We start from the raw sequence: 20,228 nt of genomic DNA, 5'->3' as shown, positions 1-20,228 counted from the left end.
AATGTATACCTTCATTCCATATAATAACTGTATTTGGGTCAAATGTATACCTATTAATTACCTACATTATTATCCTCACACAAGAATATAATTAATTCTTTTAGCAAAAAAATAATAATATATAGTTTTAGAAAGTTGTATTGTAATTTCACTCATGATCAGTCAATCTATCTTCTCATTCACTCATGCAATTTCTCCGGCGATTTCATTTTTCCATAACTTCCAGCTGCACTCCACATCAAGGCCTCTTTCTCATTTGGGCCCTAGAGACAGTTGGATGCTAAACGGCTAAACCAGCTGGTGCATGGAATGCTAAGATTGAAGTACTGCATGCTACGGGCTCCAAGAAGTCGATCACAAGAGCTGGCGAATATCAGAGGTATAAAAAGGGATGAAATCGAAGAAGGAAACAGAATGAGCGAGAGATATACAAGGAAGATCAACAAAGACGATCAACTTCACAAGGAGAGTCTAAGTCAGAATTAATACAGAAGCAAGACTAGCTAGCTAGGAATCAAGGGTTCGATCAAACTTGATATATAGTTGTTCTTGCATGTATTCTGGAAACATTCCTGTATTGTAATCATCTACATTCTGGTAAATCAATAAGGTGGTTATGGTGTTCTCCCGTGGATGTAAGCCTGAAAAGATATTGGCCGAACCACATAATCACTAGCGTTCTTACTTGATTGCTTTGAATTGTTTGTGTGCATTGATTTGTGTTCTGTGATAGTCTGATAGACCACAAAGGTTAGATTGGTGCGTTCTTGTTCCTTATTGTGTATTGTGCTGAATTGGATAGTCAAGAAGTGGGATCAAGTGTGTGTGAATTTCTGAGTTCAAAGATTTAGTTCTCAATCAACAGTCTGTGTTCCCTGTATTTAGGTAGTGTTCGTGAGAGCTTTTAGAAAGCAATTTTCAGCTTTTTATTCACAAAATTTAGAAAAAGTTGATAAATATTTTCTAAAAGCTCTCTCAAACACTACCTTAGTATACATTCATTGTTGTACACATGTTTTTTTATTATAAATAAATATAATAATTTTTTTAGTTTTATTTGGAGTAATCTGTATGTTTATATTCCGTTTCTTTTTATATATATGCAAACTGTCCCTCTAGAGATTTGATTTTTTTTTTCTTGGATTATTTAATATTAGGCAAAGATGAAAAATATTAGTTTTTAATGTTAAAAAGTTTTTATAAAATAGTTGTTCAAACACATATTTATTCTTCAAACAATTTTTAAAATATTTTATAATTTTTTTTAAAAAAACATTTTTTTAAAAAAATATCCAAACGAAAAAAAAACATTTTTTTTTAAAAAATATTTTATTAAAAAATATCCAAACGGAACATATATTTTTAATTTGTTTGTTAATATTTATATATTGGTTAAAGAACTCTGAAATATTGGCACACTTGAGAATTAATGATGATCGAGCTGCAATTCATCACCAATAGCCTATCACGTGTGATTAGGGGTGAACATTCGGTTAATTCGGTCAAAAACCGAACCGAATTAACCGAAACCGAATTATTTTTAGGCTAATCGAACTGAATCGAACTGAATTTATGCTTAAACCGATTTAAACGAACCGAATTAAAATCGGTTAATTCGGTTGGTCGCCGAATTAACCAAAATTTTTACAAAATAAAATAAAAAAATAAAAAAATTTATAAACTTAATGATTGAAATATGATATTTTTATCATAATAAAACACATTAAGCTTTAAAAAATTATAATAACAAAAAATAGTTACAATATTAAATACAAACCCATTAAAAAATATTATAAATTATATATAAAGCCTAATAAAAAAAATTCAAAATTTAAGTATTTATAATTCGGTTAACCGAATTAACCGATTTAACCGAAGACGAAAACCAAAAACCAAACCGAATTAACCGATTTAACAGAAATTTCTTAACACTAAAACCGAATTTTCGAATTAACCGAACCAAATTTTTGAATTCATTCGGTTCGGTCGGTTAATTCGGTTTAACCGAAATAATGATCATCCCTACGTGTGATAACACCGAGTTTTCACTTCTTTCAGGAATTTTGTTTAGAGGTAGGATTTAACATTTATAATAATTGATACTTCTCAATTTGATTATGGTTTGTCCCATGCTGGAAAACTTTCTCAAAATCTCGATCTTTTATAAATTCCATCTCATTCACATCTTGAAAAAATCCCGAGGCAAACTAATTGGGTTTCATCACATACATAAATTAATTGTGGAATTATTTCTCATATATATTTATTGTCGAAATAATCTGAAAGAAATTTTATTCTTTGATATTTTTGGCCCTTATTTTATTTGGAAATATAAGATTTTTCTTTCTAGACAAGATCAAATGTTTGGTAAATATATTGTGTATATCACGATTATGTTAAGTCATATATTTGCCAAGTTTAAATCGGATCTTGATAAGGTGATTATTTGATATAATATAATTCGATATTATCAAGATTTGATTTGCAAGATTTGATAGAGTTTATTTCCTACTAAAACATGTTTTCTTATTCATGTATGACTCTATCTAAGAAAATACTCAAGACTTGGATGCTAATCTATAAAAGGGGTTTTCACGCACAAGATGAATAAGCTTCAGACGTACAATACTCTGCGCAAACTCTGAAGAATTCTGTTGAAGAATTTGAAGAATCTGAAGCAAGGTTTGCAACCTTCGTTGTTGCTTGTCCCCGTGTTGCCGTTCATGTTGAAAACATCAGAGACAACACTGTGGGAACTGTGTTGTTGAAGATCTTTCCTGTCTCTTCAATTTAGGCTACGGGATTTGCATCCAATTTCTTTTATACTCTGTTTATTTAGTATGCAAGTTTGATTTCTCGACTTGTTGAGAAATTTAAGATTTAATGACTTTTCGTATTGATTGGACCAGGGATTAGATAGTTGCCCCAACGATGACCTTATCCTAAAGGAGAAGGAGAAATATTTAGCCCTAAGGCACCCGCACGAGTTTTATACTCGGGAAAAATTATTTACTTGTGTTTTATTTACGCTTTAAATTTCCGCTGCACTGTGTTGTTTGTAGTGTTAAAACACAAAGTACAACATTGCCTATTTTACATAACCAACCACGTACACCGTTTATTTCATGTGGCATCAGAGCCACCATTTGATTTTACTAAGTGAGTTCCTGGTTTGTGTTACATGTTAGTTATGGACACTCCGTACACAAGCGCAATTCGTCCACATTTTGGATGGAACAAATTACGGCCTTGGAAATTAAAGATGAGCATGTACATTCAATCCATTGAGTCCAGGGCTTGGCAACGTGTTTTTGATGGTTGGACACCACCTATGAGAGATGGTGATGTACCAGGACCAAAGCCAAGATCACAATGGACAACCGATGAGAATACTGCGGCTATTTATAATGCTAAAGCTCTTAATGCTATGTTCACTTCAGTTGATATAAACATGTTTAATCTAATTGGTACTTGAACTTGTGCTAGGGATGCTTGGGAGAAACTTCAAACCCATTGTGAAGGCTCGGTGTAGTAGCCCGTACCCGAAATCAGTGATTAAGGTATTAATCAACGCTAATTAAACAAATTGGGTATCGGATAGATCGGAAGCTCCGAAGGCGCGATCGGAAGCTCCGAACAGGATCGGAAGCTCCGATGAGCGATCGGAAGCTCCGATTGAATTACGTCAGGCATGACGTGTGGCAGGATCGAAAGCTCCGATCAGGATCGGAAGCTCCGATCACCCCTATCCAAAGTCAACCACTGATATTTTGACACATGGCAGATAACGATGTTCAAAAGCTCCGATGGCAGGATCGGACGTTCCGATCAAAGATCGGAAGTTCCGATCAAGGAACGGAGGCTCCGATCGTTGTCTATAAATAGAAGGCCGAGGCTTCACTTTCAATTGCCAATTCCGAGTTTCCCTTTCCATTCTAGTCATATTCGAGTCATTTTAGCCTTCCTAGGCTTGACCCGGTGGTCGTCGAGACGTTCGGTAGTCGCAGCGGAGTTGTGCCCAAGTTTTGGAGGCATCGACATCAAAGGGCTAACTACGGACGAAGGTATAGCTTTTGCTTTCTAAAAATATTTAGGAGTATGCAATAGCTTAGTTAAGGCTTTTAGGGTACTTTAATGATAGTAGTATCATTTGGCAGTGTAGAGCAGACTATAGGCGTGGACCTAGAGTTGGTAGAGCTTGCACTGATTTGAGGTACGAAAGTACTGTTCGAGATATCCTGACTGAGTATGCATGTATTATGTGACTGCATGGTTTATATGTCATTGATTTATGCTGCATTCATTTGCATACTGAGCTATCTCCTTCGAAATGTCTATTAGTAGGGTTGTACCTTATCCTGTTAGTGGATGGACTTCCATGGCTTCGGGTCCGGTAAATCCACTGGTATTATGGTATGGGAGCCACCTCCTAAAGCGACGGTACAGCGTGCTACATACCAGGGCCCGGTCTGTCTTTGTATCTGATCCTTGACCTCGAGTTATAGGGAGTTCACTTTGCATGCATGTATACTCATACTCTCATACTAAGCGTTTTATGCTCACGTCTCGTACTCTGTGGTTTTGGACACCCTATTCCATGGGGCAAGTTTGCGATTGGATGAGGCGGATGGATCCAAGAGGGGCTAGGCAATGGTTGGACAGCTGGAGTTTCGCCTAGGTTTTATTCTGTTGTTATTGGATTGATACAACTATTCGATTTGGTTATATTATATTTGGGTATTTACAGATTCCTTTACTTGGGATTGTATAATGTCTATGGTTTCCGCAGCTTAATTTTGATTACTGTTTTGATTAAGTTAATTGCATGCCTAAGTTCTGTTTAGTAGGTGATCCGAGTAAGGGTCACTACATTTATGGTATCAGAGCATGCATAGTTTTCTTGGGATTTAGATTCTGCATAAGATAACCGTGAGGTAATTTGTGTAGATGGCAGATCGTGATGATCAGAGCAGCCATGGCAGTGTAGGTGGACGCTGGGGAGACGATGACTGAGAGCGTCGTCGTGAGCGCCATCATCGTCGCCATGATGATCAGCGTTTTAGTGTACGCCGATTTCTTCCGATGGGTCCTAAGCCCTTGGTTAGAGGAGAGTCTCCGGAGGATGCGGAGAACTGGTTAGACCGCATGGAGATGACTTTTCAGACGTTCCGTTGCACTGAGGAGCAGAAGATGGAGACGCTGGGATATCTTCTGGAAGGGCGAGCCCGAAAGTGGTGGAGGTTCACTTCTGCACCGTTCGTCACGGCGAGAGGGGTTGCTACTTGGGCTGAGTTTCGCACACCTTTTCAGAAGCTGTATTTTCCTCCTGCACTCCGTCAGGCGAAGGCAGGTGACCTGTCTATTGACGAGTACCAGCAGAAGTTCTTTGATCTTCTATCCTATTGCCCGGAGATTGCCGACAGCTCCAAGATGAAGTATAATCTGTTCCTTCAGGGCCTTAACTGTAGTGATCCTGCATGGTATTACCTACTAACTGAAAACTAATAGCATGCATTAAACTTAATACAACAAAATAACTTAACAGAGTAAAACGTGCGGAAACATAACCATAAATTACATATCAGCTTAGTATAAAAGTGTCAAGCTTATTCATCAGTAGTGATGCAACCATATCGAAATACTTAAAAGTAAACATTATACAGCTATATCGAATCCTGCTGTATAACTAACTCCTCAAGGCCTGCTCCCTAATCCTGCCTTGAACCACCAGCTCCGTCTATCTTGCGACCTGCCCCATGGAATAGGGTGTCCAAGATAACAACTAGTATGTGAGCGCTAACACCCAGTACATAAATATGAGTACACGTATAAATATGATGCATGCAATATGATGACTGGTAAAGGGTCATCTGAAAATTTATGCTCAGTACAGGCGCCACATGAGTGCTGCCACTGCACGGATCAACCTCTGGGTGCAACCACACTCGTCAAGTACACCAGAGTAGTCAGACATAAATGTCCTCGCCGTCGCGGTACTCTCAGTGACAGACTATCGAATATAGAGCTGAGCGACTCTATAGTCAGGTATAACAAGGTATAGACTCAACGTGTATATGCACATGACATATGAATAAAGAAAACGGTAAATCATATCTCATGCCATATAATAATGCCAAATAAATGCAACATATAAACATGTATACTCGCTGGCAATCTCAATCAATGTGTACGTATCTCTAGGCTAGTTCAAGTATAGTAGGATCTTAGGTTCCAAGCCTATATTCAAAAGTTCACCGTATCACTACATAAATTCTATAAGCCTTAACTAAGCTAATAAGTACTCCCAAAACTTAAATAGATTCCCGGACCATACCTTCGTCCGTCGATAGCCCTTTGAAGTCGTAAGTCCCGGATGACTATAACCACTCCTTGGTTATTCCAGAACCTCTATTATAACCGATAGGGCCCTCAAGTGTATAACTCATACTATATAACTGAAGAAGGAACCTCAGGAATTCGTATTTCAAATTATGACTCCAAAGAGCCCTATTTATAGCCAAAAATCCGTCGGAGTTCGGAGCCTCCGAACTGGGTTACATCCAACTTCTTGCTTGTTCAGGATTCTCGCCTCCCACCAAAGATTTCGGTCCTACTTGCATAAATTTATTGATAGAGTAGCGACGTATACCCTCATGATGACGATGTTGATCATCATGATGGCGGTGATGACGATGATGATGAACACCTCCCTGGCCAACACTACCGTGACTCTCGTCAGCCATATCCTGAAATGAATTGCACATTAAAATCTCAAATGCGCAAGAATTACTCAAAACTAATTCTAAATCCCAAGTACTAATCCCAAAATCTAAGCATGCTCTGATACCAAAAATGTAGTGACCCTGCATGGTATCACCTACTAACTGGCAACTAATAGCATGCATTAAACTTAATACAGCAAAATAACTTAACATAGTAAAACGTGCGGAAACATAACCATAAATTACATATCATCTTAGTATAAAAGTGTCAAGCTTATTCATCAGTAGTGATACAACCATATCGAAATACTTGAAAGTAAACATTATACAGCTATATCGAATCCTGCTGTATAACTAACTCCTCAAGGCCTGCTCCCTAATCCTGCCTTGAACCACCAGCTCCGTCCATCCTGCAACCTGCCCCAGGGAATAGGGTGTCCAAAATAACAACTAGGACGTGAGCGCTAACGCCCAGTACATAAACATGAGTACACGTATAAATATGATGCATGCAACATGATGACTGGTAAAGGGTCATCTGAAAAGTCATGCTCAGTACAGGCGCCACATGAGTGCTGCCACCGCATGGATCAACCTCTGGGTGCAACCACACTCGTCAAGTACACCAGAGTAGTCAGACATAAATGTCCCCATCGTCGCGGTACTCTCAGTGACAGACTATCGAATATAGAGTTGAGCGGCTCTATAGTCAGGTATAACAAGGTATAGGCTCAACGTGTATATGCACATGTCATATGAATAAAGAAAACGGTAAATCATATCTCATGCCATATAATAATGCCAAATAAATGCAACATATAAACATGTATACTCGCTGGCAATCTCAATCAATGTGTACGTACCTCTAGGCTAGTTGTGGGAAACTCGGGTTGCTAATCTCATTTAGGGCAATTACTAAACAAATAACATTCATTAAACATCAAATGAATAAAGCAAGAGCCAAGTAAATTTTTTTTTTTTTTTAAAATTCAGTGTCTCGCTCGATCGGTGAAAAACACCCGATCGAGCGAGCACAATTGCTCAGCTCTCGGATGGAAATATAATTTGGCCTCGCTCGATCCGTCAACTTCTGCGGATCGAGCGAGCCAAAAACTCAAATCCTCTATTTGCAATTTACAAGGCTCGCTCGATCCGTCAACTTCTGCGGATCGAGCGGCCTCCAAATTCCAGAAATTCTGCAGAAGAGTTTTTGCTGTCAAGGCTTGGTTCAAAGCATAAATCTTCAACAACATGGATTCTACACATGCTATAAAATCTGGAAATATGCATACATACATAATTGACATCTTGAACATCAATACATGCATTTCATTACATCAACAAGTCGCTAAAGATCGGTAAACGACATCAATTATTTCATACTTCATACATGTAGTCCCAAAACAAACTAGACCAAGGTTCCTTGCTTCTAAAGTTCAAGACATCATCTACAACCCGAGTCCTCACGTGCTAGACTCTCTCCCAGCTGTCAATGACGTCGATGACCAGATGCTGCCCCATCTGTTGTCATGCACACATACAAAACAAGACAACAGCCGGATAAACTCCGATGAGAAAACATTCTCAGTATAACCAACATATAAAAGGCGTTAAATAAATCATATCGACTCTATTTAAAACTCGACTCAACAAATAGAGTAAATTAACGCATTGAATAAGAATTGATTCATATAACTTCGTGCCATCAAGATTCGTAAACGATCTTGACATGGATATCCATCTAACGAGTTCGTAAACAACTCGTAAATAAGGTTAACCGCAACCTTGGCATAGAATCGATTCAATATAGCATCATATCAACTCGAATATAAAGATCCACTACCTGAGATGGATCGACAACATCACAATCAAATCAAAAACATAAACAAGTATGTGGTTTTTGCGGGTCAACTCAAGATTAGTCGTTCTTGAGTTTCAAAGTCCCTACTTCGCGATGTCGTCATTATACCTTCTTTTATTGAGGTTCTGAACTCTTCAAATCTGTAAGATATAATCAAAATACATATATCAAACTCCATATCAATCTATCATTTCATAAATGAGTCAAAACCATCAAAAATTCATCAATCAATCGCATTTCAAACCGCAACTCTTTCTTCATTAGTTCAAGTCGGCGTCTTGTGTCGTTTAGCCTTCAAACTCCACTGAAACTGAATAAGAAAAATACTATAACATTCAAAACATCTCAACAACAACTTCAACTCAAATATCGGCTATCAAAACAGTTCCAAAACTCGATCAAACGACGTAGCGATTCAAAATCGGTAACCGACGTAATCCCGAAACCATTTCTAACTTCAAAACCCAATCATACGTATATTCAAGTCAATAACCAGCTGATAAATCATTCAAATCCTCATCTCAATAGCTATAAAAATTGATTAACATGCTGGAATCAAGATTGGATACATGTAATACAAACTTCTCAATCCGGTTTCGACATAGAATCGCATATACGTTGATAAACATAATCAAGAACTCAAAATCTGATATCTGCTCCATAACTGATTCTGAAACCTATATAAAACATCATAAAACTTACACGAGATCGAATCCCTCATCGTAAGGATTCCAGAACAATTTACGGAATCAAAATCGGATAACCAGAACAAAAGTTACGACAATTTGAATATCAAACTTTCAAAAGAAATGAAGAAGAACTCGGCTCTCTGCTTCAAAATTCTGATTTCGGAAAGAAGATACACGTTTCATGCTGAGTAAGCTAATAAAAATCTGATAAGTTATATACAAATTGCAATTTAGTCCCTCAACTCTTCAATAATTGCAATTTGGTCCTCAGCCCTTATTTTAATTCAATTCCAATCCTAAATAATTTAAGAATATTAGAATTTAAATCAAAATTCTAAATATTCCCAAATTAAATATACTCGGATTAAAATCAAATTAAATTCGGATTAATTTCTAATTAATCTCGGGCCTTACATTTCTCCCCCACTAAGACATGAGTTTGTCCTCGAATTCATAAACAGTATAGATATACAGACTGCATGCTCATAAGAATAAATAATAACTGAAAACTGAATAAGAACTCACATCAGTGGAATAGATAAGGAAATCGTTGCTTCATATCATCTTCAACTTCCCACGTCGCTTCTTCAACTCCGTGCCGACTCCATTGAATCTTCACCAATGGAATGGTCTTCGATCGGAGTTGTTTTGTCTTCCTATCAAGAATCTGAATAGGTTGCTCGAAATAGCTAAGAGTGTCATCCAACTCAGCTTCATCGGAGCGAATCACATGAGATGCATCAGATATGTACTTTCTCAACATCGATACATGAAAGACGTCATGTATTCCAGATAAAGACATAGGAAGAGCGAGTCGATAAGCAAGATTGCCTATCTTCTTGAGAATCTCATACGGCCCAATATACCTCGGAGATAATTTTCCTTGTTTGCCAAATCGAACTATTCCCCTGAACGGTGAAATCTTCAGAAACACTTTATCCCCCTGATCAAAATATAATGGCCGTCGACGTACATTTGCATATCTCGTCTGTCTATGCTGCGCTGTTCTCATTCTCTGCTGTATCAATTTCACTTTCTCAGTCATCTATCTGATCATATCTCACTCTAACTCAGGTACCTCAGAAACATCATCCCAATACAAAGGCGATCGACACTTATTCCCATATAAGGCTTCGAATGGTGCCATCTCTATACTCGTCTGATAACTGTTGTTATAAGAAAATTCCACAAGTGGTATAGAATTTTGCCATGTAACACCAAAATCAAGTACTACAGCTCTGAGCATATCCTCAAGCGTTTGAATAGTTTGTTCAGATTGACCATCAGTTTGAGGATGATAAGCAGTACTCAAATGTAAACGTGTACCTAGCGCTTCCTGTAGGCTATGCCAAAAGTGCGAAGTAAACCTCGGATCTCGATCAGATACAATCGACTTTGGCACACCATGTAGTCTTACCACTTCTCGAATATAGAGATCTGTCATTTGATCATGACGATAAGTCATTCGGTAAGGAATAAAGCACGCAGATTTCGTCAATCTGTCGATGATCACCCAAACAGCATCGCATCCTCGAGATGATCGTGGTAACTTCGTTACAAAGTCCATGGAAATGTGATCCCATTTCATTCAGGAATCGATAAACTCTGTAATAAGCCACCCGGTTTCTTTCTTTCAGCCTTCACCTGTTGGCAATTCAAACATTTAGATACAAATTCAGTCACATCAGACTTCATTTGTTTCCACCAGTACTGACTCTTCAAGTCGTTGTACATCTTTCTGCCTCTAGGGTGAACACTATAGCGACTGCAATGAGCTTCTTTCAAAATATTCCGTCTCAAATCTGCAATATTGGGAACAACTATTCGGTCATTCACATACAAGATATCATCGTCACTAACCTTGTAATCAGACTGATGTCCTGATCGGATCATTTCAATCGATTTTTGTATATTCTGATCAGCTTTCTGTGCTTCTTTGATACGAATTAGCAATTCTGGCTCAGCACTGATCGCATATACTCTCATCGGCCTTCTATCTGTCTCAAATACATACCCCAAAATACAAAAAACTTCAATCAAATTAGATACACTTATCGTATGAAAGAGTGGGTGCCCAGTGAGCCAACTTGTGGCTATGGGCTTTGATGACTCTTTGTACAAACAATCTTTTGTTTAATGTAAATTTACACTTTTATTAATGGCAATGACTTTATCTTTCTTCATATTGTTATATTGTGATATACTATTGTTGTTTTGATAAAGACCTTGAATATACTATAGTGTATGTAAGATGTGGTAGAACATGGGGATGTCTATCATGAAATACATCTTATAGTCACTGTATATTCTAAACTGTTCCTAGTCGATTGAGCCGTCCGAGAATAAGGATAAGGATCGCTCGAGTGTGAGACTAGCATTTGCGATGCGGAGTACCACGTTTCATTGGTAGGGAACATGGAGATGTTCGAAGCATGCAAATGGATATTCATAGGATGAATAATCGAACTACCCTATCCGGACTTTCCAAGTGGTTATCACTTATCGAGTGGATAAAGTCCGCGGTTTTGGTTGTACACCATTAGTCCTTACTACTTGAAACATCATGGAGACTCTGTATGCTAGTACTGTGCTTTGACTCGTTTACCGACTCTATGGGGGTCATCAGGTGTCGGGATTGGGTACAGTTACAACACATATAGGAGTCGATGCATTGTTGTCAAGGATTCACCACATACTTGCGAGTGTGGATATCCTATGCGATCTGAGGAGATATTAGTGTGACGAATCTCTGGCCAGAGTACTTGATGTGATTTAAGAAATGGTTTCTTAGTAGCACATGCGATGTCACTAATTGGATCTTCAAGATGTATTGTATAGTTATCGAATCTTGAGCGACTCTCGATATACCAATGGTTGTTGATTCGATCGGGATATATGGATGAAGGGACCGTACTGTACGCTAACCAAAATCTACTGGTTCTTGTAGGCACTATCAGTGATACCTAGGGAATCATGGGGCGATGTTGCTAGGCGCTTTACCATGATTCGTTGGGCAAGTCGGAAATCGTTGTTCCGAGTCACAAGGAGTTGTGAGCCCACGACTAGCTGTATCCCTGAACCATTGAGGGTCACACAGTGTAATGGAGTTTTAATCCCCGTTGAGATAGTTAAATTTAAAGAGTTAAATTTAATGAATAAAGAAGTTGGACTTCTTAAATAAGAGTAAGGGAGTAGGATTTCCTAAAATGACATAGGGATGTACATTTTTGGAAACCACTGAATTCGGATTCAGGAAAATTTATCTTGACTATAAAATGTGCAGAAATGGTTTCTGTGCACATTGGTAAAATCGGTTTATCAATCGGAGTCACGATGAATTTTATATTAATTTCTGAACGTGTGGGCTTTGCTTGTCGGGCCTCAACTTATGACTAATGGGCCCTAAGGTGTTAGTGGCCTGCATTATAAATAAGTTATTGCAGTACAGAAATTACACACAACAGGTCATAATTTGAGAGGAAAAAAATCGAAAACCCTAGTCTCCCTCTCTCAGTATTCGGCCGCCCCCTCCCTTCTCTGCGTGAGAAAATTTCGGTCTGTGATTTTGAATCGCAGTCAGGAATAACGAATCAGATTCGTTTAATCTCTTCGCAGAAAACTTCTGACAGATTTTCTAGTGCAATCTGTCAGAGGGATTTAAACCTCATTCGTGGACCTGATTGAAGGAGTTCATCAGTTCCTGGGAGATACAAGAAGCGCAGAGAAATCTGTGTGGTGTCCATTAATCTCGCTTCGAGATTGAAGGTAAATTTAATTAATTGTTATTTGAATTTTACACACACAATAATTTAATCGTTGAACGGTTGATACCCACACCATGGAATTGTTCCATGATAAAATTTTTAAACTTCCGCTGCACCGGGTATCAATCGTGATTGATCAGAGAGCCGCGTTTTCCAACAGTGGTATCAGAGCCAGGTTGCTCAGATCAAACGATTAAATTAATCGATTGTACAAAAATTTTTGAGTCTCGGTTTTTGAAACAAAATAAATATTTTTAAATAAAAAAAAAAAATTTTCGGGGCAAAACCCGGGCAGCGATTGGATCGCTGCCCGGTGGGGCAGCAATTGTTGCTGCCCCGGGCGGCGCACGGCGCCGCCCAAAGGGGGCGCACGGCGCCGCCCACGGCGGCGCACGGCGTCGCCCACGGCGGCGCACGGCGTCGCCCAGGGGCGACGCTCAGCGCCGCCAGGGCAGCGCTCGGCGCTGCCCAGGGCGGCGCACGGCGCCGCCCAGGGGCGACGCTCGGCGCCGCCCAGGGCAGCGCACGGCGCCGCCAGGGCAGCAACTGTTGCTGCCCTAAAGGGGCAGCCGGGCTGCCCCGGCCCGCGCCCACGGGTGCGGGCCGGCCCGGGAGTGTCCCGGGCGGCCCGCGGGAAAAAAATTAAATTTTTTTATTTAAAATTAATTTTAATGTGTTAAAATTTTATTTTTGGTCCGGTCAAAAATTGTTTTTGATTGGTTCACGAGATTTCGGATCGAATTGTTCGAGTCCGTAAACTTTAAAATTGATTTTTGGATAAATTTGAATTTTTGGAAAATTTTAATATTTTATCCTTAAATTGAATTTTGAAATCAATTATTTTTGGTACAATTGATGATAAGATTTGATCTTATGAATATATTGAGTAAAATATGATTTTATCCATAAAATTGGATTTTGTAGATAAAATATGATTTTATTTGATAAAGAGATAAAATATGATTTTATATGTAAAATGAGATTTTATATATAAAATATGATTTTATCCTGTTTAAATTTGAATTGCCACTGCATGTTATCTAATAAATTAATTTTGAATTAAATGTTATTGGATAAGGATGATCGATTGCCATGACCAATTTTGTAGGTGTATGTTAGGAATTTACATTTGTTTTTATTGTTGTTGGTTTTATTAATGGGCCTGGTTTATGGCCCAGTATGAATGTCATATGTAATAAAAGTGGGCTTGGTTTATGGCCCGTTCCCACCCCTAAAAATGTATCCCCTACTTGTCATTGTTATTTATTGTAAATACATTAGATTTAGTGGGAGATCAAGATTTGAAGATGGTGGGCCCAGCAAACAATAAAGACGAAGAAATGTAAATTGGAAGCTAATGTAATAGGATTGCATTGCATACTGCATATTACCTAGGATTGGACTAAGACTCGTGATTGGCAACCACGGGTCAATTAGAAATGGAATCGATCATCCTATATAATATATGATATTATGATTGTATGCATGTTTTAGACATAATTGCGTGAATCCGGCAAGCATGCAATAATTTGAAAAATTGATGAGACAAATTTTTATAATTAAAAATCCCTCATTTTAAATATGATTTAAAATTGATATCAAGATAAATAAAGGAAATTTAAATTTGTTTAAATGTTCCTACCTTCCATCAACAGTCAATGTATGTGATGCTACCCGCGGATACGGTCCGGCTCATATTATTGGGGGGGCCCGTCCGTCGGAAAGCTGTACATTGGATCGACACATGTTGTAAGTTGGGTGGAACTCCCATGGGATCGGCTCATATTATTGGGGGATCCACATGGCGACCGTCCATCACAACTTAATATTGATGGGTCATCTTGACATGTCACTTTAAACGGCATCATATTATTGGGCCCTTATTGGACATGAGGTAAAAACATGGGGGTTGATTTGGAAGCAATTGGGCTCTACCTTTTGAGAATTATGGTTGGCTGATATTATTCGGGACCATAAGTTTGTCAATTGGACTCCATGTTCTCACTAAGAAAAAAGTTTTCCGTTTTCACTAGAGGGTAGTGAAATCGTTAAAATAGTGGGAGTGAGATTCATAAAATTAAATTCGCCTATTTTATGTCTTAGTAAATTGCTTAAACAATCATTGATATATGTCTGTTTTTCTTTTCAGTATTTCATACAATGAATTCGCGTAATCCATTATTCTCGATCCTCGAACAAAACAAGTTAACTGGCGCAAACTATACGGAATGGTTCCGGAAGTTGAAGATTGTCTTGACTTCGGAGAAGATGCTCTACGTGTTAGAGAAATCACCTCCGAAGGAAGCACCAGCTGACGTAAGTCCGGAGGAATTGGCCAAACTTGATACATGGTGGGACCATGACATCAAGACCAAATGCTATATGCAAGCCTCGATGTCTGATGAACTCCAGAGGCGATTTGAGGACACCGTGAATGCTGCTGACATTCACGCTCAACTCAAGGAACTTTTTGGGGCTCAATCAAGGGCTGAAAGGTTCTCTACTGTTAAGGAGCTAATGACGTGTCGCATGCGTGAAGGGACTTCGGTCCGTGATCATGGGGTACGAGTGATTTGGCTCATACAAAAGTTAGCGACCCTTGATTTGGTGTTGGAGCATGAACTCAACGTGGATTTACTGCTTCTGTCTCTTCCTTCTTCGTTTGACGGATTTGTGGTAAATTTTAATATGAACAAGATAGAGGCCACCCTTGAAGAGATGGTCAATATGCTTGTGACATATGAATCCACACTTAAGAAGGATAAGCCAGCTTTCTTGGTGGGCTCCTCATCTTCTGCAAAGAAGGGGCCAAGTATGAAGGGCAAGAAACGTTCTGCCCCACCCAAGAAAGTCGAGCCCGAGAAGAAGCACAAGACAAAGGCTTCAAACAATGCAAAATCCAAGGATGTTTGCCATTACTGCAAGAAGCCCGGTCATTGGAAGCGCAACTGCAAGGAATATCTAGAGCAGTTGGGAACTGCAAAGGGTATGTTCTATATTGAAATAAACATTTCACTTAATACTACTTCTTGGGTATTGGATACCGGATGTGGATCTCACATTTGCAATGATTTGCAGGTGATGACAAGAAGTCGCAGGCTTAGAATGGGTGAGACCCAGCTGAGGCTCGGGAATGGTTCCAGAGTTGAAGCTACAGCCATTGGAGATGTTTGTTTAATTTTGCAGAACGGTTTTAAGTTATTTTTAAGAGATGTTTTATTTGTTCCGGATTTAATTAAAAACATTATTTCTGTTTCTATGCTAGATAGAGATGGTTATTCTTGCAATTTTGTGAATGGGATTTGCAATATTTACAAGAATGAATGTTTGATTGGAAATGGACAACTTGAAAACGATCTATACAACTTAAAACTAAAAGACGTTCCAATAAATTATATTGATAAACCGGAGACAACAAACAAAAGGAAAATCGATAGTCAAAACCCAGCAAACCTTTGGCACGCTAGACTAGGTCATATTTCCTCAAGGAGGATGAACAAGCTAGTGGGAGAGGGCATGTTTGATATGTCTGATATTAACTCTCTACCTACTTGTGAATCCTGCCTAAAAGGAAAAATGACTAAATCTCCTTTTAAGGGGAAACCTGAGCGTAGTCAAAATCTGTTGGATTTGATCCATACAGATGTTTGTGGACCATTTAGAGTTGGGACTCAATATGGCCACACCTACTTCATTACCTTTACTGACGATTATTCAAGGTATGGGTATTTATATTTAATGAAATATAAGTCTGAAGCATTTGAAAAGTTCAAAGAATTCAAGGCTGAAGTAGAAAACAAGCTAGGTAAAAGTATTAAAGCACTTCGATCGGATCGAGGTGGAGAATACTTAAGTACCGAGTTTTTGGACTATCTAAAAGAGAATGAGATTCTCTCTCAGTGGACTCCTCCTATGACACCACAGCTTAATGGTGTATCGGAGCGTCGTAATCGAACTTTGTTGGACATGGTTCGATCCATGATGAGCTTCACTGAACTTCCACCTTCGTTTTGGGGCTATGCGCTTGAAATGGCGGTATTGTTGTTGAACAACGTCCACACTAAAGCAGTGGACAAAACACCATACGAGTTATGGAATGGCAAAGCTCCTAAGTATTCGTACTTGAGGATTTGGGGATGTCCTGCTTACGTGAAGCGGACAGTGGGAGATAAGTTGGATAGTCGATCCAGCTTATGTTATTTTGTAGGGTATCCGAAGAATTCAATCGGATATTATTTCTATTATCCTGCTGAAACAAAGGTGTTTGTTTCTAGGAATGCCACCTTCTTGGAGAAGGAGTTCTTATTGGATAAGAAAGGCGAGATGATGGAACTCGAAGAAGTTCGAGAAGAACCCGAAATACAAAATAACGATCCTATGCCTCAGGAACCATTACCGGACACGCCTGAACCTAGAAGATCCGAGAGGACTTCTAGACCTCCTGTTCGATATGGTCTTCTTCTTGAAGGGGATCAAGATGAACCCGACATTGGATGTGATCCAAGAAACTTCAAGGAAGCAATTTCTGATGCGGATTCAAATTTATGGCTTGAAGCTATGCAGTCTGAATTGGATTCGATGCATACAAACCAAGTTTGGTCTTTAGTAGATCCTCCTGATGGAATTGTTTCCAATAGGGTGTAAATGGATCTACAAGAGAAAGCTTGGGCCTGATGGTAAAGTATTGACCTACAAGGCACGATTGGTGGCAAAAGGTTATACTCAAAGACAAGGAGTTGACTATGATGAAACCTTTTCACCAGTTGCAATGTTCAAGTCCATAAGAATCCTTATTGCCATAGCTGCATGGTATGACTATGAGATATGGCAAATGGATGTGAAGACTGCCTTTCTTAATGGAGACATTAAGGAAGAAATCTATATGAAGCAGCCTGAGGGGTTCACATCCATGGGAAGCGAGCATAAGGTATGCAAGCTTCAGAGATCAATTTATGGTCTAAAACAAGCATCAAGAAGTTGGAACCAGAAATTTGATGAAACAATAAAAGATTTTGGTTTCATCAAGAACCCGGAGGAACCGTGCGTGTACAAGAAAGTAGTTAAGGATGCTGTGACATTCTTAGTACTTTATGTTGATGACATCCTACTCATTGGGAATGATGTAGGGATGTTGCAGTCAACAAAGATATGGTTATCAGGTAGATTCTCGATGAAGGATTTGGGTGAGGCATCCTACATTCTTGGGATACAGATCTATAGAGATAGATCTAAGAGAATGATAGGACTCACTCAATCAACCTACATCGACACCATATTGAAACGGTTTTCAATGGATGGGTCCAAGAGAGGACATCTACCCATGTGTCATGGAGTTTCTTTATCCAAGTCTATGTGTCCCAAGACTGATGCAGAGATAGAGAATATGACACATGTACCATATGCGTCAGCTATAGGTAGTATCATGTATGGGATGATATCTACCAGACCGGATGTAGCATTTGCTCTGAGTGTCACGAGCAGATATCAGGCTAATCCTGGTCAAATGCATTGGAAAGCCGTGAAGGACATTCTTAAGTACTTACGAAGGACTAAGAATATGTTCATGGTATATGGAGGACGAGATCTGAAATTGGAAGGCTATACCGACTCTAGCTTCCAAAGTGACGTGGATGACTCGAAGTCAACCTCTGGATTTGTGTTCATGCTCAATGGCGGTGCTGTCTCTTGGAAGAGTTCCAAGCAGGACACCACAGCGGATTCCACCACTGAGGCTGAATACATTGCAGCATCAGCTGCTGCTAAAGAGGCCGTTTGGATGAGGAAGTTCGTCCAAGAGTTGGGCGTCATTCCTGAATTTGTTGGTCCAGTCCCGGTGTACTGTGACAACACGGGTGCCGTTGCTCAAGCAAAGGAACCAAGGTCTCATCAAAGATCCAAACACGTACTGAGGAAATACCACATCATCCGGGAGATTGTGGAAAGAGGAGACATCACTGTCGAACGAGTGGCCTCTGCAGACAATATCGCTGATCCGCTTACTAAGCCCTTGCCAGGACCATTGTTTGACAAACATCGCGAAGCAATGGGTCTACGTAGTATGACTAGTTGGCTATAGGGCAAGTGGGAGATTGAAAGAGTGGGTGCCCAGTGAGCCAACTTGTGGCTATGGGCTTTGATGACTCTTTGTACAAACAATCTTTTGTTTAATGTAAATTTACACTTTTATTAATGGCAATGACTTTATCTTTCTTCATATTGTTATATTGTGATATACTATTGTTGTTTTGATAAAGACCTTGAATATACTATAGTGTATGTAAGATGTGGTAGAACATGGGGATGTCTATCATGAAATACATCTTATAGTCACTGTATATTCTAAACTGTTCCTAGTCGATTGAGCCGTCCGAGAATAAGGATAAGGATCGCTCGAGTGTGAGACTAGCATTTGCGATGCGGAGTACCACGTTTCATTGGTAGGGAACATGGAGATGTTCGAAGCATGCAAATGGATATTCATAGGATGAATAATCGAACTACCCTATCCGGACTTTCCAAGTGGTTATCACTTATCGAGTGGATAAAGTCCGCGGTTTTGGCTGTACACCATTAGTCCTTACTACTTGAAACATCATGGAGACTCTGTATGCTAGTACTGTGCTTTGACTCGTTTACCGACTCTATGGGGGTCATCAGGTGTCGGGATTGGGTACAGTTACAACACATATAGGAGTCGATGCATTGTTGTCAAGGATTCACCACATACTTGCGAGTGTGGATATCCTATGCGATCTGAGGAGATATTAGTGTGACGAATCTCTGGCCAGAGTACTTGATGTGATTTAAGAAATGGTTTCTTAGTAGCACATGCGATGTCACTAATTGGATCTTCAAGATGTATTGTATAGTTATCGAATCTTGAGCGACTCTCGATATACCAATGGTTGTTGATTCGATCGGGATATATGGATGAAGGGACCGTACTGTACGCTAACCAAAATCTACTGGTTCTTGTAGGCACTATCAGTGATACCTAGGGAATCATGGGGCGATGTTGCTAGGCGCTTTACCATGATTCGTTGGGCAAGTCGGAAATCGTTGTTCCGAGTCACAAGGAGTTGTGAGCCCACGGCTAGCTGTATCCCTGAACCATTGAGGGTCACACAGTGTAATGGAGTTTTAATCCCCGTTGAGATAGTTAAATTTAAAGAGTTAAATTTAATGAATAAAG

At 39.2% G+C, this 20,228-nt stretch overlaps 1 protein-coding gene across 1 annotated transcript in view; it reads left to right on the top strand.

Moving 5' to 3' along the window:
• The first annotated feature begins 3,190 nt into the window (after nucleotides 1-3,190).
• LOC140872701 (chorismate synthase 2, chloroplastic-like) overlaps nucleotides 3,191-20,228 on the top strand; it is a 41,121-nt gene continuing 24,083 nt past the window's right edge. Inside the window, exon 1 of the mRNA XM_073275571.1 lies at nucleotides 3,191-3,467. Within this exon, the coding sequence (XP_073131672.1) occupies nucleotides 3,191-3,467 (277 nt within the window). The remainder of the gene's footprint in view (nucleotides 3,468-20,228) is intronic.

This window comes from Henckelia pumila, unplaced genomic scaffold (genome assembly GCF_033568475.1).
Source record: "Henckelia pumila isolate YLH828 unplaced genomic scaffold, ASM3356847v2 CTG_472, whole genome shotgun sequence".
Taxonomy (NCBI): Eukaryota; Viridiplantae; Streptophyta; class Magnoliopsida; order Lamiales; family Gesneriaceae; genus Henckelia; species Henckelia pumila.
Note: the sequence above shows the minus strand (reverse complement) of the source record. Positions and strands in the feature narration are given on the sequence as shown.